The following is a 22,972-nucleotide window of genomic DNA, read 5'->3' on the forward strand; positions in this document are numbered from 1 at the left end:
GTCACGTTGTCAACAGTGTATGGTGCGTGTCAGGAGAGAGGTCACGTTGTCAACAGTGTATGGGGTGTGTCAGGAGAGAGGTCACGTTGTCAACAGTGTGCTGTGTGTCAGGAGAGAGGTCATGTTGTCAACAGTGTATGGTGTGTGTCAGGAGAGAGGTCACGTTGTCAACAGTGTGCTGTGTGTCAGGAGAGAGGTCACGTTGTCAACAGTGTATGGTGTGTGTCAGGAGAGAGGTCACGTTGTCAACAGTGTGCTGTGTGTCAGGAGAGAGGTCACGTTGTCAACAGTGTGCTGTGTGTCAGGAGAGTGGTCACGTTGTCAACAGTGTGCTGTGTGTCAGGAGAGAGGTCACGTTGTCAACAGTGTATGGTGTGTGTCAGGAGAGAGGTCACGTTGTCAACAGTGTGCTGTGTGTAGGAGAGAGGTCACGTTGTCAACAGTGTGCTGTGTGTCAGGAGAGTGGTCACGTTGTCAACAGTGTGCTGTGTGTCAGGAGAGAGGTCACGTTGTCAACAGTGTATGGTGTGTGTCAGGAGAGAGGTCACGTTGTCAACAGTGTGTGGTGTGTGTCAGGAGAGAGGTCACGTTGTCAACAGTGTGCTGTGTGTCAGGAGAGTGGTCACGTTGTCAGCAGTGTATGGTGTGTGTCAGGAGAGAGGTCACGTTGTCAACAGTGTATGGTGTGTGTCAGGAGAGAGGTCACGTTGTCAACAGTGTATGGTGTGTGTCAGGAGAGAGGTCACGTTGTCAACAGTGTGTGGTGTGTGTCAGGAGAGAGGTCATGTTGTCAACAGTGTATGGTGTGTCAGGAGAGAGGTCACGTTGTCAACAGTGTATGGTGTGTGTCAGGAGAGAGGTCACGTTGTCAACAGTGTATGGTGCGTGTCAGGAGAGAGGTCACGTTGTCAACAGTGTATGGTGTGTGTCAGGAGAGAGGTCACGTTGTCAACAGTGTGCTGTGTGTCAGGAGAGAGGTCACGTTGTCACAGTGTGCAGTGTGTGTCAGGAGAGAGGTCACGTTGTCAACAGTGTGCTGTGTGTGTCAGGAGAGAGGTCACGTTGTCAACAGTGTGCAGTGTGTGTCAGGAGAGCGGTCACGTTGTCAACAGTGTGTGCTGTGTGTCAGGAGGGAGGTCACGTTGTCAACAGTGTGCAGTGTGTGTCAGGAGAGAGGTCACGTTGTCAACAGTGTGTGGTGTGTGTCAGGAGAGAGGTCACGTTGTCAACAGTGTATGGTGTGTGTCAGGAGAGAGGTCACGTTGTCAACAGTGTATGGTGTGTGTCAGGAGAGCGGGTCACGTTGTCAACAGTGTATGGTGTGTGTCAGGAGAGAGGTCACGTTGTCAACAGTGTATGGTGTGTGTCAGGAGAGAGGTCACGTTGTCAACAGTGTATGGTGTGTGTCAGGAGAGAGGTCACGTTGTCAACAGTGTATGGTGTGTGTCAGGAGAGAGGTCACGTTGTCACAGTGTGCAGTGTGTGTCAGGAGAGAGGTCACGTTGTCAACAGTGTATGGTGTGTGTCAGGAGAGTGGTCACGTTGTCAACAGTGTGCAGTGTGTCAGGAGAGAGGTCACGTTGTCAACAGTGTATGGTGTGTGTCAGGAGAGTGGTCACGTTGTTGACAGTGTATGGTGTGTGTCAGGAGAGTGGTCACGTTGTTGACAGTGTATGGTGTGTGTCAGGAGAGAGGTCACGTTGTCAACAGTGTATGGTGCGTGTCAGGAGAGAGGTCACGTTGTCAACAGTGTATGGTGTGTGTCAGGAGAGAGGTCACGTTGTCAACAGTGTATGGTGTGTGTCAGGAGAGAGGTCACGTTGTCAACAGTGTATGGTGCGTGTCAGGAGAGTAGTCACGTTGTCAACAGTGTATGGTGTGTGTCAGGAGAGAGGTCACGTTGTCAACAGTGTGCTGTGTGTCAGGAGAGAGGTCACGTTGTCACAGTGTGCAGTGTGTGTCAGGAGAGAGGTCACGTTGTCAACAGTGTGCTGTGTGTGTCAGGAGAGAGGTCACGTTGTCAACAGTGTGCAGTGTATGTCAGGAGAGCGGTCACGTTGTCAACAGTGTGTGCTGTGTGTCAGGAGGGAGGTCACGTTGTCAACAGTGTGCTGTGTGTGTCAGGAGAGAGGTCACGTTGTCAACAGTGTGTGGTGTGTGTCAGGAGAGAGGTCACGTTGTCAACAGTGTATGGTGTGTGTCAGGAGAGAGGTCACGTTGTCAACAGTGTATGGTGTGTGTCAGGAGAGCGGGTCACGTTGTCAACAGTGTATGGTGTGTGTCAGGAGAGAGGTCACGTTGTCAACAGTGTATGGTGTGTGTCAGGAGAGAGGTCACGTTGTCAACAGTGTATGGTGTGTGTCAGGAGAGAGGTCACGTTGTCAACAGTGTATGGTGTGTGTCAGGAGAGAGGTCACGTTGTCACAGTGTGCAGTGTGTGTCAGGAGAGAGGTCACGTTGTCAACAGTGTATGGTGTGTGTCAGGAGAGTGGTCACGTTGTCAACAGTGTGCAGTGTGTCAGGAGAGAGGTCACGTTGTCAACAGTGTATGGTGTGTGTCAGGAGAGTGGTCACGTTGTTGACAGTGTATGGTGTGTGTCAGGAGAGTGGTCACGTTGTTGACAGTGTATGGTGTGTGTCAGGAGAGAGGTCACGTTGTCAACAGTGTATGGTGCGTGTCAGGAGAGAGGTCACGTTTTCAACAGTGTATGGTGTGTGTCAGGAGAGAGGTCACGTTGTCACAGTGTGCAGTGTGTGTCAGGAGAGTAGTCACGTTGTCAACAGTGTATGGTGTGTGTCAGGAGAGAGGTCACGTTGTCAACAGTGTATGGTGTGTGTCAGGAGAGTGGTCATGTTGTCAACAGTGTATGGTGCGTGTCAGGAGAGAGGTCACGTTGTCAACAGTGTATGGTGTGTGTCAGGAGAGAGGTCACGTTGTCACAGTGTGCAGTGTGTGTCAGGAGAGTGGTCATGTTGTCAACAGTGTATGGTGTGTGTCAGGAGAGAGGTCACGTTGTCAACAGTGTATGGTGTGTGTCAGGAGAGAGGTCACGTTGTCAACAGTGTGCAGTGTGTGTCAGGAGAGAGGTCACGTTGTCACAGTGTGCAGTGTGTGTCAGGAGAGTGGTCACGTTGTCAACAGTGTATGGTGCGTGTCAGGAGAGAGGTCACGTTGTCAACAGTGTATGGTGTGTGTCAGGAGAGAGGTCACGTTGTCAACAGTGTATGGTGTGTGTCAGGAGAGAGGTCACGTTGTCAACAGTGTATGGTGTGTGTCAGGAGAGAGGTCACGTTGTCACAGTGTGCAGTGTGTGTCAGGAGAGAGGTCACGTTGTCAACAGTGTATGGTGTGTGTCAGGAGAGAGGTCACGTTGTCAACAGTGTATGGTGTGTGTCAGGAGAGAGGTCACGTTGTCAACAGTGTATGGTGCGTGTCAGGAGAGAGGTCACGTTGTCAACAGTGTATGGGGTGTGTCAGGAGAGAGGTCACGTTGTCAAAAGTGTGCTGTGTGTCAGGAGAGAGGTCATGTTGTCAACAGTGTATGGTGTGTGTCAGGAGAGAGGTCACGTTGTCAACAGTGTGCTGTGTGTCAGGAGAGAGGTCACGTTGTCAACAGTGTATGGTGTGTGTCAGGAGAGAGGTCACGTTGTCAACAGTGTGCTGTGTGTCAGGAGAGAGGTCACGTTGTCAACAGTGTGCTGTGTGTCAGGAGAGTGGTCACGTTGTCAACAGTGTGCTGTGTGTCAGGAGAGAGGTCACGTTGTCAACAGTGTATGGTGTGTGTCAGGAGAGAGGTCACGTTGTCAACAGTGTGCTGTGTGTCAGGAGAGAGGTCACGTTGTCAACAGTGTGCTGTGTGTCAGGAGAGTGGTCACGTTGTCAACAGTGTGCTGTGTGTCAGGAGAGAGGTCACGTTGTCAACAGTGTATGGTGTGTGTCAGGAGAGAGGTCACGTTGTCAACAGTGTGTGGTGTGTGTCAGGAGAGAGGTCACGTTGTCAACAGTGTGCTGTGTGTCAGGAGAGTGGTCACGTTGTCAGCAGTGTATGGTGTGTGTCAGGAGAGAGGTCACGTTGTCAACAGTGTATGGTGTGTGTCAGGAGAGAGGTCACGTTGTCAACAGTGTATGGTGTGTGTCAGGAGAGAGGTCACGTTGTCAACAGTGTGTGGTGTGTGTCAGGAGAGAGGTCATGTTGTCAACAGTGTATGGTGTGTCAGGAGAGAGGTCACGTTGTCAACAGTGTATGGTGTGTGTCAGGAGAGAGGTCACGTTGTCAACAGTGTATGGTGTGTGTCAGGAGAGAGGTCACGTTGTCAACAGTGTATGGTGTGTGTCAGGAGAGAGGTCACGTGGTCAACAGTGTATGGTGCGTGTCAGGAGAGTAGTCACGTTGTCAACAGTGTATGGTGTGTGTCAGGAGAGAGGTCACGTTGTCAACAGTGTGCTGTGTGTCAGGAGAGAGGTCACGTTGTCACAGTGTGCAGTGTGTGTCAGGAGAGAGGTCACGTTGTCAACAGTGTGCTGTGTGTGTCAGGAGAGAGGTCACGTTGTCAACAGTGTGCAGTGTGTGTCAGGAGAGCGGTCACGTTGTCAACAGTGTGTGCTGTGTGTCAGGAGGGAGGTCACGTTGTCAACAGTGTGCAGTGTGTGTCAGGAGAGAGGTCACGTTGTCAACAGTGTGTGGTGTGTGTCAGGAGAGAGGTCACGTTGTCAACAGTGTATGGTGTGTGTCAGGAGAGAGGTCACGTTGTCAACAGTGTATGGTGTGTGTCAGGAGAGCGGGTCACGTTGTCAACAGTGTATGGTGTGTGTCAGGAGAGAGGTCACGTTGTCAACAGTGTATGGTGTGTGTCAGGAGAGAGGTCACGTTGTCAACAGTGTATGGTGTGTGTCAGGAGAGAGGTCACGTTGTCAACAGTGTATGGTGTGTGTCAGGAGAGAGGTCACGTTGTCAACAGTGTATGGTGCGTGTCAGGAGAGTAGTCACGTTGTCAACAGTGTATGGTGTGTGTCAGGAGAGAGGTCACGTTGTCAACAGTGTGCTGTGTGTCAGGAGAGAGGTCACGTTGTCACAGTGTGCAGTGTGTGTCAGGAGAGAGGTCACGTTGTCAACAGTGTGCTGTGTGTGTCAGGAGAGAGGTCACGTTGTCAACAGTGTGCAGTGTGTGTCAGGAGAGCGGTCACGTTGTCAACAGTGTGTGCTGTGTGTCAGGAGAGTAGTCACGTTGTCAAAAGTGTGCAGTGTGTGTCAGGAGAGAGGTCACGTTGTCAACAGTGTATGGTGTGTGTCAGGAGAGAGGTCACGTTGTCAACAGTGTATGGTGTGTGTCAGGAGAGCGGGTCACGTTGTCAACAGTGTATGGTGTGTGTCAGGAGAGAGGTCACGTTGTCAACAGTGTATGGTGTGTGTCAGGAGAGAGGTCACGTTGTCAACAGTGTATGGTGTGTGTCAGGAGAGAGGTCACGTTGTCAACAGTGTATGGTGTGTGTCAGAAGAGAGGTCACGTTGTCACAGTGTGCAGTGTGTGTCAGGAGAGAGGTCACGTTGTCAACAGTGTATGGTGTGTGTCAGGAGAGTGGTCACGTTGTCAACAGTGTGCAGTGTGTCAGGAGAGAGGTCACGTTGTCAACAGTGTATGGTGTGTGTCAGGAGAGTGGTCACGTTGTTGACAGTGTATGGTGTGTGTCAGGAGAGAGGTCACGTTGTCAACAGTGTGCTGTGTGTCAGGAGAGAGGTCACGTTGTCAACAGTGTATGGTGCGTGTCAGGAGAGAGGTCACGTTGTCAACAGTGTATGGTGTGTGTCAGGACAGAGGTCACGTTGTCACAGTGTGCAGTGTGTGTCAGGAGAGTAGTCACGTTGTCAACAGTGTATGGTGTGTGTCAGGAGAGAGGTCACGTTGTCAACAGTGTATGGTGTGTGTCAGGAGAGAGGTCACGTTGTCAACAGTGTATGGTGTGTGTCAGGAGAAAGGTCACGTTGTCAACAGTGTATGGTGTGTGTCAGGAGAGAGGTCACGTTGTCACAGTGTGCAGTGTGTGTCAGGAGAGTGGTCATGTTGTCAACAGTGTATGGTGTGTGTCAGGAGAGAGGTCACGTTGTCAACAGTGTATGGTGTGTGTCAGGAGAGAGGTCACGTTGTCAACAGTGTGCAGTGTGTGTCAGGAGAGAGGTCACGTTGTCACAGTGTGCAGTGTGTGTCAGGAGAGTGGTCACGTTGTCAACAGTGTATGGTGCGTGTCAGGAGAGAGGTCACGTTGTCAACAGTGTATGGTGTGTGTCAGGAGAGAGGTCACGTTGTCAACAGTGTATGGTGTGTGTCAGGAGAGAGGTCACGTTGTCAACAGTGTATGGTGTGTGTCAGGAGAGAGGTCACGTTGTCACAGTGTGCAGTGTGTGTCAGGAGAGAGGTCACGTTGTCAACAGTGTATGGTGTGTGTCAGGAGAGAGGTCACGTTGTCAACAGTGTGTGGTGTGTGTCAGGAGAGAGGTCATGTTGTCAACAGTGTATGGTGTGTCAGGAGAGAGGTCACGTTGTCAACAGTGTGCTGTGTGTCAGGAGAGAGGTCACGTTGTCAACAGTGTATGGTGTGTGTCAGGAGAGAGGTCACGTTGTCAACAGTGTATGGTGTGTGTCAGGAGAGAGGTCACGTTGTCAACAGTGTATGGTGCGTGTCAGGAGAGTAGTCACGTTGTCAACAGTGTATGGTGTGTGTCAGGAGAGAGGTCACGTTGTCAACAGTGTGCTGTGTGTCAGGAGAGAGGTCACGTTGTCACAGTGTGCAGTGTGTGTCAGGAGAGAGGTCACGTTGTCAACAGTGTGCTGTGTGTGTCAGGAGAGAGGTCACGTTGTCAACAGTGTATGGTGTGTGTCAGGAGAGCGGTCACGTTGTCAACAGTGTGTGCTGTGTGTCAGGAGAGTAGTCACGTTGTCAACAGTGTGCAGTGTGTGTCAGGAGAGAGGTCACGTTGTCAACAGTGTATGGTGTGTGTCAGGAGAGAGGTCACGTTGTCAACAGTGTATGGTGTGTGTCAGGAGAGCGGGTCACGTTGTCAACAGTGTATGGTGTGTGTCAGGAGAGAGGTCACGTTGTCAACAGTGTATGGTGTGTGTCAGGAGAGAGGTCACGTTGTCAACAGTGTATGGTGTGTGTCAGGAGAGAGGTCACGTTGTCAACAGTGTATGGTGTGTGTCAGGAGAGAGGTCACGTTGTCACAGTGTGCAGTGTGTGTCAGGAGAGAGGTCACGTTGTCAACAGTGTATGGTGTGTGTCAGGAGAGTGGTCACGTTGTCAACAGTGTGCAGTGTGTCAGGAGAGAGGTCACGTTGTCAACAGTGTATGGTGTGTGTCAGGAGAGTGGTCACGTTGTTGACAGTGTATGGTGTGTGTCAGGAGAGAGGTCACGTTGTCAACAGTGTGCTGTGTGTCAGGAGAGAGGTCACGTTGTCAACAGTGTATGGTGCGTGTCAGGAGAGAGGTCACGTTGTCAACAGTGTATGGTGTGTGTCAGGACAGAGGTCACGTTGTCACAGTGTGCAGTGTGTGTCAGGAGAGTAGTCACGTTGTCAACAGTGTATGGTGTGTGTCAGGAGAGAGGTCACGTTGTCAACAGTGTATGGTGTGTGTCAGGAGAGAGGTCACGTTGTCAACAGTGTATGGTGTGTGTCAGGAGAGAGGTCACGTTGTCAACAGTGTATGGTGTGTGTCAGGAGAGAGGTCACGTTGTCACAGTGTGCAGTGTGTGTCAGGAGAGTGGTCATGTTGTCAACAGTGTATGGTGTGTGTCAGGAGAGAGGTCACGTTGTCAACAGTGTATGGTGTGTGTCAGGAGAGAGGTCACGTTGTCAACAGTGTGCAGTGTGTGTCAGGAGAGAGGTCACGTTGTCACAGTGTGCAGTGTGTGTCAGGAGAGTGGTCACGTTGTCAACAGTGTATGGTGCGTGTCAGGAGAGAGGTCACGTTGTCAACAGTGTATGGTGTGTGTCAGGAGAGAGGTCACGTTGTCAACAGTGTATGGTGTGTGTCAGGAGAGTGGTCACGTTGTCAACAGTGTGTGGTGTGTGTCAGGAGAGAGGTCACGTTGTCACAGTGTGCAGTGTGTGTCAGGAGAGAGGTCACGTTGTCAACAGTGTATGGTGTGTGTCAGGAGAGTGGTCACGTTGTCAACAGTGTATGGTGTGTGTCAGGAGAGAGGTCACGTTGTCAACAGTGTATGGTGTGTGTCAGGAGAGAGGTCACGTTGTCAACAGTGTATGGTGCGTGTCAGGAGAGAGGTCACGTTGTCAACAGTGTATGGGGTGTGTCAGGAGAGAGGTCACGTTGTCAACAGTGTGCTGTGTGTCAGGAGAGAGGTCATGTTGTCAACAGTGTATGGTGTGTGTCAGGAGAGAGGTCACGTTGTCAACAGTGTGCTGTGTGTCAGGAGAGAGGTCACGTTGTCAACAGTGTATGGTGTGTGTCAGGAGAGAGGTCACGTTGTCAACAGTGTGCTGTGTGTCAGGAGAGAGGTCACGTTGTCAACAGTGTGCTGTGTGTCAGGAGAGTGGTCACGTTGTCAACAGTGTGCTGTGTGTCAGGAGAGAGGTCACGTTGTCAACAGTGTATGGTGTGTGTCAGGAGAGAGGTCACGTTGTCAACAGTGTGCTGTGTGTCAGGAGAGAGGTCACGTTGTCAACAGTGTGCTGTGTGTCAGGAGAGTGGTCACGTTGTCAACAGTGTGCTGTGTGTCAGGAGAGAGGTCACGTTGTCAACAGTGTATGGTGTGTGTCAGGAGAGAGGTCACGTTGTCAACAGTGTGTGGTGTGTGTCAGGAGAGAGGTCACGTTGTCAACAGTGTGCTGTGTGTCAGGAGAGTGGTCACGTTGTCAGCAGTGTATGGTGTGTGTCAGGAGAGAGGTCACGTTGTCAACAGTGTATGGTGTGTGTCAGGAGAGAGGTCACGTTGTCAACAGTGTATGGTGTGTGTCAGGAGAGAGGTCACGTTGTCAACAGTGTGTGGTGTGTGTCAGGAGAGAGGTCATGTTGTCAACAGTGTATGGTGTGTCAGGAGAGAGGTCACGTTGTCAACAGTGTATGGTGTGTGTCAGGAGAGAGGTCACGTTGTCAACAGTGTATGGTGTGTGTCAGGAGAGAGGTCACGTTGTCAACAGTGTATGGTGTGTGTCAGGAGAGAGGTCACGTTGTCAACAGTGTATGGTGCGTGTCAGGAGAGTAGTCACGTTGTCAACAGTGTATGGTGTGTGTCAGGAGAGAGGTCACGTTGTCAACAGTGTGCTGTGTGTCAGGAGAGAGGTCACGTTGTCACAGTGTGCAGTGTGTGTCAGGAGAGAGGTCACGTTGTCAACAGTGTGCTGTGTGTGTCAGGAGAGAGGTCACGTTGTCAACAGTGTGCAGTGTGTGTCAGGAGAGCGGTCACGTTGTCAACAGTGTGTGCTGTGTGTCAGGAGGGAGGTCACGTTGTCAACAGTGTGCAGTGTGTGTCAGGAGAGAGGTCACGTTGTCAACAGTGTGTGGTGTGTGTCAGGAGAGAGGTCACGTTGTCAACAGTGTATGGTGTGTGTCAGGAGAGAGGTCACGTTGTCAACAGTGTATGGTGTGTGTCAGGAGAGCGGGTCACGTTGTCAACAGTGTATGGTGTGTGTCAGGAGAGAGGTCACGTTGTCAACAGTGTATGGTGTGTCAGGAGAGAGGTCACGTTGTCAACAGTGTATGGTGTGTGTCAGGAGAGAGGTCACGTTGTCAACAGTGTATGGTGTGTGTCAGGAGAGAGGTCACGTTGTCACAGTGTGCAGTGTGTGTCAGGAGAGAGGTCACGTTGTCAACAGTGTATGGTGTGTGTCAGGAGAGTGGTCACGTTGTCAACAGTGTGCAGTGTGTCAGGAGAGAGGTCACGTTGTCAACAGTGTATGGTGTGTGTCAGGAGAGTGGTCACGTTGTTGACAGTGTATGGTGTGTGTCAGGAGAGTGGTCACGTTGTTGACAGTGTATGGTGTGTGTCAGGAGAGAGGTCACGTTGTCAACAGTGTATGGTGCGTGTCAGGAGAGAGGTCACGTTGTCAACAGTGTATGGTGTGTGTCAGGAGAGAGGTCACGTTGTCAACAGTGTATGGTGTGTGTCAGGAGAGAGGTCACGTTGTCAACAGTGTATGGTGCGTGTCAGGAGAGTAGTCACGTTGTCAACAGTGTATGGTGTGTGTCAGGAGAGAGGTCACGTTGTCAACAGTGTGCTGTGTGTCAGGAGAGAGGTCACGTTGTCACAGTGTGCAGTGTGTGTCAGGAGAGAGGTCACGTTGTCAACAGTGTGCTGTGTGTGTCAGGAGAGAGGTCACGTTGTCAACAGTGTGCAGTGTATGTCAGGAGAGCGGTCACGTTGTCAACAGTGTGTGCTGTGTGTCAGGAGGGAGGTCACGTTGTCAACAGTGTGCTGTGTGTGTCAGGAGAGAGGTCACGTTGTCAACAGTGTGTGGTGTGTGTCAGGAGAGAGGTCACGTTGTCAACAGTGTATGGTGTGTGTCAGGAGAGAGGTCACGTTGTCAACAGTGTATGGTGTGTGTCAGGAGAGCGGGTCACGTTGTCAACAGTGTATGGTGTGTGTCAGGAGAGAGGTCACGTTGTCAACAGTGTATGGTGTGTGTCAGGAGAGAGGTCACGTTGTCAACAGTGTATGGTGTGTGTCAGGAGTGAGGTCACGTTGTCAACAGTGTATGGTGTGTGTCAGGAGAGAGGTCACGTTGTCACAGTGTGCAGTGTGTGTCAGGAGAGAGGTCACGTTGTCAACAGTGTATGGTGTGTGTCAGGAGAGTGGTCACGTTGTCAACAGTGTGCAGTGTGTCAGGAGAGAGGTCACGTTGTCAACAGTGTATGGTGTGTGTCAGGAGAGTGGTCACGTTGTTGACAGTGTATGGTGTGTGTCAGGAGAGTGGTCACGTTGTTGACAGTGTATGGTGTGTGTCAGGAGAGAGGTCACGTTGTCAACAGTGTATGGTGCGTGTCAGGAGAGAGGTCACGTTTTCAACAGTGTATGGTGTGTGTCAGGAGAGAGGTCACGTTGTCACAGTGTGCAGTGTGTGTCAGGAGAGTAGTCACGTTGTCAACAGTGTATGGTGTGTGTCAGGAGAGAGGTCACGTTGTCAACAGTGTATGGTGTGTGTCAGGAGAGTGGTCATGTTGTCAACAGTGTATGGTGCGTGTCAGGAGAGAGGTCACGTTGTCAACAGTGTATGGTGTGTGTCAGGAGAGAGGTCACGTTGTCAACAGTGTGCAGTGTGTGTCAGGAGAGAGGTCACGTTGTCACAGTGTGCAGTGTGTGTCAGGAGAGAGGTCACGTTGTCACAGTGTGCAGTGTGTGTCAGGAGAGAGGTCACGTTGTCACAGTGTGCAGTGTGTGTCAGGAGAGAGGTCACGTTGTCACAGTGTGCAGTGTGTGTCAGGAGAGTGGTCACGTTGTCAACAGTGTATGGTGCGTGTCAGGAGAGAGGTCACGTTGTCAACAGTGTATGGTGTGTGTCAGGAGAGAGGTCACGTTGTCAACAGTGTATGGTGTGTGTCAGGAGAGAGGTCACGTTGTCAACAGTGTATGGTGTGTGTCAGGAGAGAGGTCACGTTGTCACAGTGTGCAGTGTGTGTCAGGAGAGAGGTCACGTTGTCAACAGTGTATGGTGTGTGTCAGGAGAGAGGTCATGTTGTCAACAGTATATGGTGTGTGTCAGGAGAAAGGTCACGTTGTCAACAGTGTATGGTGCGTGTGAGGAGAGAGGTCACGTTGTCACAGTGTGCAGTGTGTGTCAGGAGAGTGGTCACGTTGTCAACAGTGTGCAGTGTGTGTCAGGAGAGAGGTCACGTTGTCAACAGTGTATGGTGTGTGTCAGGAGAGAGGTCATGTTGTCAACAGTGTATGGTGTGTGTCAGGAGAGAGGTCATGTTGTCAACAGTGTATGGTGTGTGTCAGGAGAGAGGTCATGTTGTCAACAGTGTATGGTGTGTGTCAGGAGAGAGGTCACGTTGTCAACAGTGTATGGTGTGTGTCAGGAGAGTGGTCACGTTGTCAACAGTGTATGGTGTGTGTCAGGAGAGTGGTCACGTTGTCAACAGTGTGCTGTGTGTCAGGAGAGTGGTCATGTTGTCAATAGTGTGCAGTGTGTGTCAGGAGAGAGGTCACGTTGTCAACAGTGTATGGTGTGTGTCAGGAGAGAGGTCACGTTGTCACAGTGTATGGTGTGTGTCAGGAGAGTGGTCATGTTGTCAACAGTGTATGGTGCGTGTCAGGAGAGAGGTCACGTTGTCAACAGTGTATGGTGTGTGTCAGGAGAGAGGTCACGTTGTCAACAGTGTATGGTGTGTGTCAGGAGAGTAGTCATGTTGTCAACAGTGTATGGTGTGTGTCAGGAGAGAGGTCACGTTGTCAACAGTGTATGGTGTGTGTCAGGAGAGTGGTCATGTTGTCAACAGTGTATGGTGCGTGTCAGGAGAGAGGTCACGTTGTCAACAGTGTATGGTGTGTGTCAGGAGAGTGGTCACGTTGTCAACAGTGTGCAGTGTGTGTCAGGAGAGAGGTCACGTTGTCACAGTGTGCAGTGTGTGTCAGGAGAGAGGTCACGTTGTCACAGTGTGCAGTGTGTGTCAGGAGAGAGGTCACGTTGTCACAGTGTGCAGTGTGTGTCAGGAGAGAGGTCACGTTGTCACAGTGTGCAGTGTGTGTCAGGAGAGTGGTCACGTTGTCAACAGTGTATGGTGCGTGTCAGGAGAGAGGTCACGTTGTCAACAGTGTATGGTGTGTGTCAGGAGAGAGGTCACGTTGTCAACAGTGTATGGTGTGTGTCAGGAGAGAGGTCACGTTGTCAACAGTGTATGGTGTGTGTCAGGAGAGAGGTCACGTTGTCACAGTGTGCAGTGTGTGTCAGGAGAGAGGTCACGTTGTCAACAGTGTATGGTGTGTGTCAGGAGAGAGGTCACGTTGTCAACAGTGTATGGTGCGTGTCAGGAGAGAGGTCACGTTGTCACAGTGTGCAGTGTGTGTCAGGAGAGTGGTCACGTTGTCAACAGTGTGCAGTGTGTGTCAGGAGAGAGGTCACGTTGTCAACAGTGTATGGTGTGTGTCAGGAGAGAGGTCATGTTGTCAACAGTGTATGGTGTGTGTCAGGAGAGAGGTCATGTTGTCAACAGTGTATGGTGTGTGTCAGGAGAGAGGTCATGTTGTCAACAGTGTATGGTGTGTGTCAGGAGAGAGGTCACGTTGTCAACAGTGTATGGTGTGTGTCAGGAGAGTGGTCACGTTGTCAACAGTGTATGGTGTGTGTCAGGAGAGTGGTCACGTTGTCAACAGTGTGCTGTGTGTCAGGAGAGTGGTCATGTTGTCAATAGTGTGCAGTGTGTGTCAGGAGAGAGGTCACGTTGTCAACAGTGTATGGTGTGTGTCAGGAGAGAGGTCACGTTGTCACAGTGTATGGTGTGTGTCAGGAGAGTGGTCATGTTGTCAACAGTGTATGGTGCGTGTCAGGAGAGAGGTCACGTTGTCAACAGTGTATGGTGTGTGTCAGGAGAGAGGTCACGTTGTCAACAGTGTGCAGTGTGTGTCAGGAGAGAGGTCACGTTGTCACAGTGTGCAGTGTGTGTCAGGAGAGAGGTCACGTTGTCACAGTGTGCAGTGTGTGTCAGGAGAGAGGTCACGTTGTCACAGTGTGCAGTGTGTGTCAGGAGAGAGGTCACGTTGTCACAGTGTGCAGTGTGTGTCAGGAGAGTGGTCACGTTGTCAACAGTGTATGGTGCGTGTCAGGAGAGAGGTCACGTTGTCAACAGTGTATGGTGTGTGTCAGGAGAGAGGTCATGTTGTCAACAGTGTATGGTGTGTGTCAGGAGAGAGGTCACGTTGTCAACAGTGTATGGTGTGTGTCAGGAGAGAGGTCACGTTGTCACAGTGTGCAGTGTGTGTCAGGAGAGAGGTCACGTTGTCAACAGTGTATGGTGTGTGTCAGGAGAGAGGTCATGTTGTCAACAGTGTATGGTGTGTGTCAGGAGAGAGGTCACGTTGTCGACAGTGTATGGTGCGTGTCAGGAGAGAGGTCACGTTGTCACAGTGTGCAGTGTGTGTCAGGAGAGTGGTCACGTTGTCAACAGTGTGCAGTGTGTGTCAGGAGAGAGGTCACGTTGTCAACAGTGTATGGTGTGTGTCAGGAGAGAGGTCATGTTGTCAACAGTGTATGGTGTGTGTCAGGAGAGAGGTCATGTTGTCAACAGTGTATGGTGTGTGTCAGGAGAGAGGTCACGTTGTCAACAGTGTATGGTGTGTGTCAGGAGAGAGGTCACGTTGTCAACAGTGTATGGTGTGTGTCAGGAGAGTGGTCACGTTGTCAACAGTGTATGGTGTGTGTCAGGAGAGTGGTCACGTTGTCAACAGTGTGCTGTGTGTCAGGAGAGTGGTCATGTTGTCAATAGTGTGCAGTGTGTGTCAGGAGAGAGGTCACGTTGTCAACAGTGTGCTGTGTGTCAGGAGAGAGGTCACGTTGTCAACAGTGTATGGTGTGTGTCAGGAGAGAGGTCACGTTGTCAACAGTGTATGGTGTGTGTCAGGAGAGAGGTCACGTTGTCAACAGTGTGCTGTGTGTGTCAGGAGAGTGGTCACGTTGTCAACAGTGTATGGTGTGTGTCAGGAGAGAGGTCACGTTGTCACAGTGTATGGTGTGTGTCAGGAGAGAGGTCACGTTGTCAACAGTGTGCAGTGTGTGTCAGGAGAGAGGTCACGTTGTCACAGTGTGCAGTGTGTGTCAGGAGAGAGGTCACGTTGTCAACAGTGTATGGTGTGTGTCAGGAGAGAGGTCACGTTGTCACAGTGTGCAGTGTGTGTCAGGAGAGTGGTCACGTTGTCAACAGTGTGCTGTGTGTCAGGAGAGAGGTCACGTTGTCAACAGTGTGCTGTGTGTCAGGAGAGAGGTCACGTTGTCAACAGTGTATGGTGTGTGTCAGGAGAGAGGTCACGTTGTCAACAGTGTATGGTGCGTGTCAGGAGAGAGGTCACGTTGTCAACAGTGTATGGTGTGTGTCAGGAGAGAGGTCACGTTGTCAACAGTGTATGGTGTGTGTCAGGAGAGAGGTCACGTTGTCAACAGTGTGTGGTGTGTCAGGAGAGCGGTCACGTTGTCACAGTGTGCAGTGTGTGTCAGGAGAGAGGTCACGTTGTCAACAGTGTATGGTGTGTGTCAGGAGAGAGGTCACGTTGTTGACAGTGTGCATTAGGAGAGGAATGGGTCACCTTGTTAAATGCAGTGGTGGTGCGTGCCTGTAGTCCTAGCTATCTGGAAACAGAGGTAATAGGACCTCTGTGAATTCAAGGCCAGCCTAGTCTATAGAGTGAGTTCCTGGACAACCAGGGCTACACAGAGAAACCCTGTTTTGAAAACCCACCACCACCACTAATAATAATAATAATAATAAATCTGTTTTTAAACAATGCTAAAATATGGTATAAATGCTGCTCAGGCTGGCAAGATAGTTCACTTGGTAAAGGCACTTACATCGAAAATCTGGTGACCTGAGTTTGATCTCCAGAACTAATGTAAAGGTGGATGAAGAGAAAGACTCTAGAAAGTTCTCTGACCTCCACGTGCACTGCATGGTAGAGGCATGTCTGCCATCCCCTCCCTAACATCATGTGCACACACAAAGATGATGGGTTTTTGTTGTTTTCTTTCTGTCCTGGAACTCACTCTGTAGACCAGGCTGGCCTTGAACTCACAGAGATCCTCCTGCCTCTGCCTCTGGAGGGCTGGGATCTAAGGTGTGTGCCACCACCAGCCCCAGCAGTTGTTTAGGTTTTTTAGCCTGAGGTAGAAACCAGGACAAACTGTCCCCCTAACATGCTCTCCCCCACTGTGCCCATGGCAGCTGAGGTGAGGTGCATTCGAGTGTTTGCCCTAGGGACTCTCGCCATCTCTGCATCAAAGGACCACACCCTGCGCCTGTGGAGCCTGCTCTCTGGCCAGGAGAAACTCACCATTTTGGACAGAGGCTCACCAACTTCCATAGAGCCTCAGAGTTGGGAGCTCCATGTGGATGAGATGAACAAAGTCGTATACTTGACATCTAGTGCAAAGGTAACAAACTGAGGTGTGTGTGTGTGTGTGTGTGTGTGAGAGAGAGAGAGAGAGAGAGAGAGAGAGAGAGAGAGAGAGAGAGAGAGAGAGAGAGAGAAGTAGTGGCGGTACACAGCTAGAAACCCAGAACTTGGGAAGCAGAGGCAGGAGAATTGCTGAATGCCCCGGGCCATCTTGTTCGGCGTCTGTAAGAGTGTAGGTCCTGGGTAAAGCACCATAGAAGCATGGGGACCCGAGTTGGAACCCAGCACACAAGTACAGCCAAGCGGGTGGCATGCCGGTAACCTGTGCTGCGACAGCCTGGAGCTCACTGGCCACCAGCACAGCCCAGCAGATGAACAAGGTGAGCGGCCTGGCAGGATGCCGCCACAGGCTTGCCACCAAGTCTGATGACGGGAATTCGGTCCCCCACCAGCACAGGATGGCATGAGATAATGGTGCGGGAAGGTGTGTGGGTGTGTGTGGGCACACATGCTGTGGTGCGCACCCTGAAGCCAGAGAACAACTTGGGCATCAGTTCTTGCTGTCCTTCGGGTTTGAGGGCGAAATCTCTGCAGCTGCTGCCGTGTGCTCCAGGCTGGCTGGCCTGTGAGAATCTCAGAGATTAGCTCTCCACCTCCCTCAGGAGCAATGGGACTACACACACACACACACACACACACACACACACACACACACTGTGCCTGCTGTGTGTAGGCTTCATAGATTCAAGCTCGGGTCCTCTTCCTTACGCGGCAAGTGCTCTACCCACTGAGCCATTTCTCTGGACTCCAGAATTTTCCTTTTGCTTTTTTCTTTGATGCTGGTTTATGCTGACATGTGATATTTGTGTCTGAGTACTTTCGTTTTTTATTTTATGTCTAGGGCTCTTTGGCCTGCATGTGTGTCTGTGCAGTATGCATGCGCAGTCACGGAGGCCAGAAGAGGGTGTCGGACCCCCTGGGACTGGAGTTCCAGACAGTTGTGAACTGTCCTTTGAGTGCTGGGAACTGGACTCAGAGCTTCTGGACAAGCAGCCTGTGCTCTTACCCACTGAGTCCTGCTTTATAATCTCACTTAGTTCCAGACACATCTAGAACCCATGTCTCCCAGTGTGTCCGTCCTGGCATTCATAGCCCTGCCATCTGACAGGGGGTAATGGAGATACACAGTCACGGACTGACTGTGCGGGCCTTCAGGGCCTGAGACCAAGGCCACCACTGGGTGTGTAACAAGTTCAAGGCCAGCCTGGGCTGCGAGAGCCTCCCACAAAGACAGGCTGAGGAGATGGCTGAGAGGATGATGCTGGTACGCGCCTGGCGAGCTCTGAGCAGATTCTCAGCACCACGTGCCATCTGAATGTGTGTGGGGTGATCCATAAGTCAGGGCCAAGGGGCAGACTGGCAGACCTGACAAGTGGGTCCTGGGATCTCAGGGACAGCCTAATCAGTGAACTACAGTTCCAGGGTCCGCCTCGTCCACTCCGAGAGGTTCCTGTTGAATGTGGAGTGTATTGATTTGTCTGCATAGCCAGCTTTCTCTGTGGTCCTCTGATTCTGCCTCCCAAGGGCTGGGTGACAGCAGCAGCTTCACCTGCCTGGCCTTTCCATAGGTGCTGGGGCCTGAAATCCAGTCCCAGGCTTGGCCAGCAAGCTCTGTGCCTGCTGGCTGTCTTCCAGACCTCAGCATCTTTTCATTTGTTTTTTGAGACAGGATCATGCTGTACAGCCTCAAACTTGTGGCAGCTCTCCTGCCTCGGCTTCCAAAGTGTGAAACCTGGCTTTAACAACAATATTTTTTTTCTTTATTTTACTTTTTGGTTTTTTTGAGAAAGGATTTCTCTGTGTAGCCCTGGCTCCTGGAACTCACTCTGTAGACCAGGCTGGCCTTGAACTCACAGAGATCTACCCCCCAAGTCCTGGGATTAAAGGCGTGTGCCACCATGGCCCAGCTGACATCAATATCTTTTTGTTTTGTTGTTTTGTTTTGTTTTTCGAGACAGGGTTTCTCTGTAGCTTTGGTGCCTGTCCTGAAACTAGCTCTTGTAGACCAGGCTGGCCTCGAACTCACAGAGATCCGCCTGCCTCTGCCTCCCGAGTGCTGGGATTAAAGGCATGCGCCACCACCGCCTGGCTTGACATCAATATCTTAACATTTATTTACCGTATGTGTGGCCCATGTGGAAGTCAAAGGAAAAAACAGGGTAGTTGGTTCTCTCCTCTATCCTGTGGGTCCCAGGGCTTGAACTCCGGTCATCAGACTTAACTACAAGCCCCTCCACTTGGAAAACCATCTCATAGGCCCCGTGACCAATATTTTACAACAAGGGCACACTTATAGCAGATGAGATCAGTCTTGACTCCTGTCAGCTGGAACTGACACCTTGTCCTGTAACATGAGGGCCTGCTTGTTGGGGTTTCTGTCCTGCCCAGTTCCCACAGCTGGTAAGACCCCAAAGAAAATCACAGAGAGTCTATATTAATGATAAAACTGATTGGCCCATTAGCTCAGGCTTCGTATTAGCTCTTATAACTTACATTAACCCATTATTCTTATCTTGCTTGGGAATCTTCCTTCTAATTTTTTAAAATTTATTCTTTTTTTGCCAGGCGGTGGTGGCGCACGCCTTTAATCCCAGCACTCGGGAGGCAGAGGCAGGCAGATCTCTGTGAGTTCGAGGCCAGCCTGGTCTACAAGAGCTAGTGCCAGGACAGGCTCCAAAAACTTCAGAGAAACCCTGTCTCGAAAATCAAAAAAAAAATTTTTCTTTTTGTTTGCTTGTTTTTGTTTTGTTTTTAGAGATTGCCTCTCTCGCTGCTCAGACTGACCTTGAGCTCCTCATGTAGTTAAGGTGACACTGAACCTCCTGCCTCCACTCCCCATGTGTTGGGATAACACACACCATACCCGCTTTATGTGAGTCTGGGTCCCACCCCATGTCTCCCACTGATGCTGATGTTTCTCTTGCTTTTCACGGCTCCACTAGATCAGCGTGTGGAATCTGGAAACCGCAAAGCTGGTTTTCTGTATCCCAGGATATGCGTCTGACCCCTGGGCCTGCGTGGCAGTGCTGGCCGCTCGGGGTGTGCTGCTCTCTGTGTCCAAGGGTGGTCAAGTCAGTCTGTGGGACTCAGCCACGGGAAAGCTGCAGGAGAAACACCAGCTTTCCAGCATCAAAGAGGAGACACCCACCTGTGCAGTCTCTATCCAGACACGGGCAAAGCTGGTCACTGGCTTCAGCAGCGGCTCCATCGTCCTGGTAAGCGATTTTCCCACTCAAGTATGAGAACCTGAACTCAGATGTTCAGCACCCACATAAAGCCAGATGTGGGCCCCAAATGTGTGTTCCTGCCCTGGGGAGGCAGAGTCAGGAGAATCCATAGGGAGCCTGGGTCAGGCAATCTGGTGGAATCTGTTGAGTTCCAGGTTCAACAAAAGATCCCACCTCAAGGAATAAAGTGGAGGGGCTGGAGAGATGGCTCAGCAGTTAAGAGCACCAGCTGCTCTTCCAGAGGATCCGGGTTCAGTTCCCAGCACCCACATGGCAGCTCACACCTGTTTGTAAATCCAGTTTCAGAGGATCCAACACCTTTACACAGATATATGTACAGGCAAAATACAAATGTACTTGAAAGAAAAATAAATTATTTTTAGAAAAAGAGCACTGACTGCTCTTGCAGAGAACCCAGGTTCAATTCCTAGCACACACATGTTGGCCAATACCTGTCTGTAACTCCAGTTCCAGGGTGTCTGACGCCCCCCTCGACCTCTGTGAGTATGCATGTGGTGCATGTAGACGCATGTAGACATGCACCGTACACATGAAATAAAATAAATAATTTAAAAAATAAGGTGGAGTGGTAGAGGAGAGACACTGAGGTTGACCTCTGTGCACACCCCAGGTAGTGCACAGATGTCCTGGAACTTGGGAAGAACAATGGTACCTTTTACCTTTTTTGGCTGTTGGGTTCCCATTCCTGTTGCTGTGCTGAAACTCTGACAAGAGCAACTTGGGGAGTAATAGGCTTAATCAGCTCTCGGTTCCAGGTTACAGTACGAGTCAAGATGGTGGCTCCATCCACAGTTTGATCAAGGAGCACAGAGGCCTGGGTGCCAGTTCTAGGCTCCCTCTCTTCACCCAGGCCAGGGCCCAGCCCCTAACAAGGTTGAGTCTTCACACAGTCGGTAACATGATGAAGACAGCTGCCTCAGTTGCCTCAGGCTTCCCAATCCTGATAATCCCTTACTGATGCTCCTCCCTGTGTTCTTCACGGTGTCAACATGCTGTTAAAGTTGTCACGAGGATTGGAGACCTCGCTGTGCGGTTAAGAGCACTGGCTGCTTTTGCAAAGGCCCAGTTCAATTCCTAGATCTACACTGGCGAGATCACCACCTCTAAACCCAGAACCAGTGGCTCCGGCGCCCTCTTCTGGCCTCTGCATGTATCTGTGCCTGGTTTTTCAAGACTGATTTTTCTGTGTAGCCCTGGTTGTCCTGGAACTCACTTTGTAGACCAGGCTGGCCTCAAACTCACAGAGATTAGCCTGTCTTTTCTTCCCCAGTGCTTCGATTAAAGGTGTGCACCACCGTTCCTGGATATAAGCAAAAGTCTTAAAAAGCAGAACAACACCATCAGAAAAACCATAATCCTAAATTGAAGGCCCTGTGAACCGTCCCCACAGGGCTGTCCCTCGGCAGAGCTGTCCCTCAGCACATCTGTCCCTCACTAGAGCTGTCCCTCAGCACATCCGTCCCTCAGCACATCTGTCCCTCAGCACATCTGTCCCTCAGCAGAGCTGTCCCTCACTAGAGCTGTCCCTCAGCACATCTGTCCCTCAGCACATCTGTCCCTCAGCAGAGCTGTCCCTCAGCACATCCGTCCCTCAGCACATCTGTCCCTCAGCACATCTGTCCCTCAGCACATCTGTCCCTCAGCACATCTGTCCCTCAGCACATCTGTCCCTCAGCAGAGCTGTCCCTATGCACATCTGTCTCTCAGCACATCTGTCCCTCAGCACATCCGTCCCTCAGCACATCTGTCCCTCAGCACATCTGTCTCTCAGCACATCTGTCCCTCAGCACATCTGTCCCTCAGCACATCTGTCCCTCAGCAGAGCTGTCCCTCAGCAGAGCTGTCCCTCAGCACATCTGTCCCTCAGCACATCTGTCCCTCAGCAGAGCTGTCCCTCAGCACATCTGTCCCTCAGCACATCTGTCCCTCAGCACATCTGTCCCTCAGCACATCTGTCCCTCAGCAGAGCTGTCCCTCACTAGAGCTGTCCCTCAGCACATCTGTCCCTCAGCACATCTGTCCCTCAGCAGAGCTGTCCCTCAGCACATCCGTCCCTCAGCACATCTGTCCCTCAGCACATCTGTCCCTCAGCACATCTGTCCCTCAGCACATCTGTCCCTCAGCAGAGCTGTCCCTCAGCAGAGCTGTCCCTCAGCACATCTGTCCCTCACTAGAGCTGTCCCTCAGCAGAGCTGTCCCTCAGCAGAGCTGTTTCTCAGCACATCTGTCCCTCAGCACATCTGTCCCTCAGCAGAGCTGTCCCTCAGCACATCTGTCCCTCAGCACATCTGTCCCTCAGCAGAGCTGGGGGAAGTCCCTGCTCCAGGCTGCAGCAGATGTCCATCTGTCCTGCACAGGCTCATGTGTTTAAAGTTGGTCCCCAGCTGTTGGTGCCGCATTGCAAGTTAGTGGGACCTTTTGCACGTGGGGCACAGCTAGCTACAAGCCTGTCACTGGGAGTGGGCTGAAAAGAGTCAGCTTCTTCCAGTTCTGGCTGGCGCTTCCTGCTTCCTGATCCCTCGTGAAGCTCAGACACTATCCAGGGCAGCCAAGTCTTCCTCTCTATGAGGGGGTGTGACCTGGAACTGGGAGCCAAGATAAATCCTGCTTCCCTCTATTAGAGCCCAGGCCAGCATTCTCGGTGTGGGTAGGTGAACACACACACGCACGTAGTTGCATCTAAAGAGTGGGCATGGATGGGAGGACAACAGAGGTTATACAAGGAGCTAATGTAGCAGCAATGTCTGCTGTCCTAACAACTGGAGATCTCTGTGAGTTCGAGGCCAGCCTGGTCTACATAGTGAGTTCCACAGCCAGGACTACACAGTGAGACCATGTCTCAAGATAAATAGAAATAATTTTTAAAAAGAAAGAACGAGACCGGGCGGTGGTGGTGCATGCCTTTAATTCCAGCACTCGGGAGGCAGAGGCAGGTGGATCTCTGTGAGTTCGAGCCAGCCTTGTCTACAAGAGCTAGTTCCAGGACAGGCTCCAAAGCTACAGAGAAACCCTGCCTCAAAAATTCAAAAAAAAAAAAAAAGAAAGAAAGAAAGAAAAAGAAAAGAAAGTACATAGCGGTGCACACCTTTAATCCCAGCACTAGAGAAGCAGAGGTAGGCAGATCTCTGTGAATTCAAGGTCTACAGAGAGAATTTCAGGATAGCCAGAGCTACACATTGAGGCCCTGTCCAGGGACTGAGCAGGATAGAAAAAAAGTTTCCTCATGGCTGGGAGATCTGAGTCTTAACAGCAGGTACAGGCCACATCACATCAGTCAGCTGGTTTTGAGATGGCCTTGTATAGTCCAGGCTGGCTTGAACTCTGTGCAGTCCTGCCTCCTTCTCCTCCAGGCTGGGATGACAGGCATGGGTCACTCTGCCTCATCTATTCCAAACACATTTCTATCTCATTGAGTTCCACGGTTCCTTCAGGGCCAAAAAAGTCCAGTAGGTTCCCCACGCCTGCGCAGCAGCAACCACATCATCACGGCGGTTACTGTGCTAAGGTCACACACTGGGAAACGGTTTCTACACACTCTAGCCCTTCATCCTGGAGAGTGTAGACTGAGGTTACCTCTTGTCCAATAGGGAAACTGAGGCACTGGGGGGCTAA

The 22,972-nt window shown here is 51.2% G+C and overlaps 1 protein-coding gene across 3 annotated transcripts in view; it reads left to right on the forward strand.

Moving 5' to 3' along the window:
• Positions 1-22,972, forward strand: part of Nwd1 (NACHT and WD repeat domain containing 1) — a 141,550-nt gene that overhangs the window by 103,737 nt on the left and 14,841 nt on the right. For all 3 annotated transcript variants that reach the window (XM_075987010.1, XM_075987011.1, XM_075987009.1), the window contains 2 exons: positions 15,881-16,089; positions 19,055-19,327. In XM_075987010.1, coding sequence (XP_075843125.1) covers positions 15,881-16,089; positions 19,055-19,327 — 482 coding nt within the window. The remainder of the gene's footprint in view (positions 1-15,880; positions 16,090-19,054; positions 19,328-22,972) is intronic.

The sequence above is a fragment of the Microtus pennsylvanicus genome, chromosome 9 (assembly GCF_037038515.1).
Source record: "Microtus pennsylvanicus isolate mMicPen1 chromosome 9, mMicPen1.hap1, whole genome shotgun sequence".
Classification (NCBI taxonomy): domain Eukaryota; kingdom Metazoa; phylum Chordata; class Mammalia; order Rodentia; family Cricetidae; genus Microtus; species Microtus pennsylvanicus.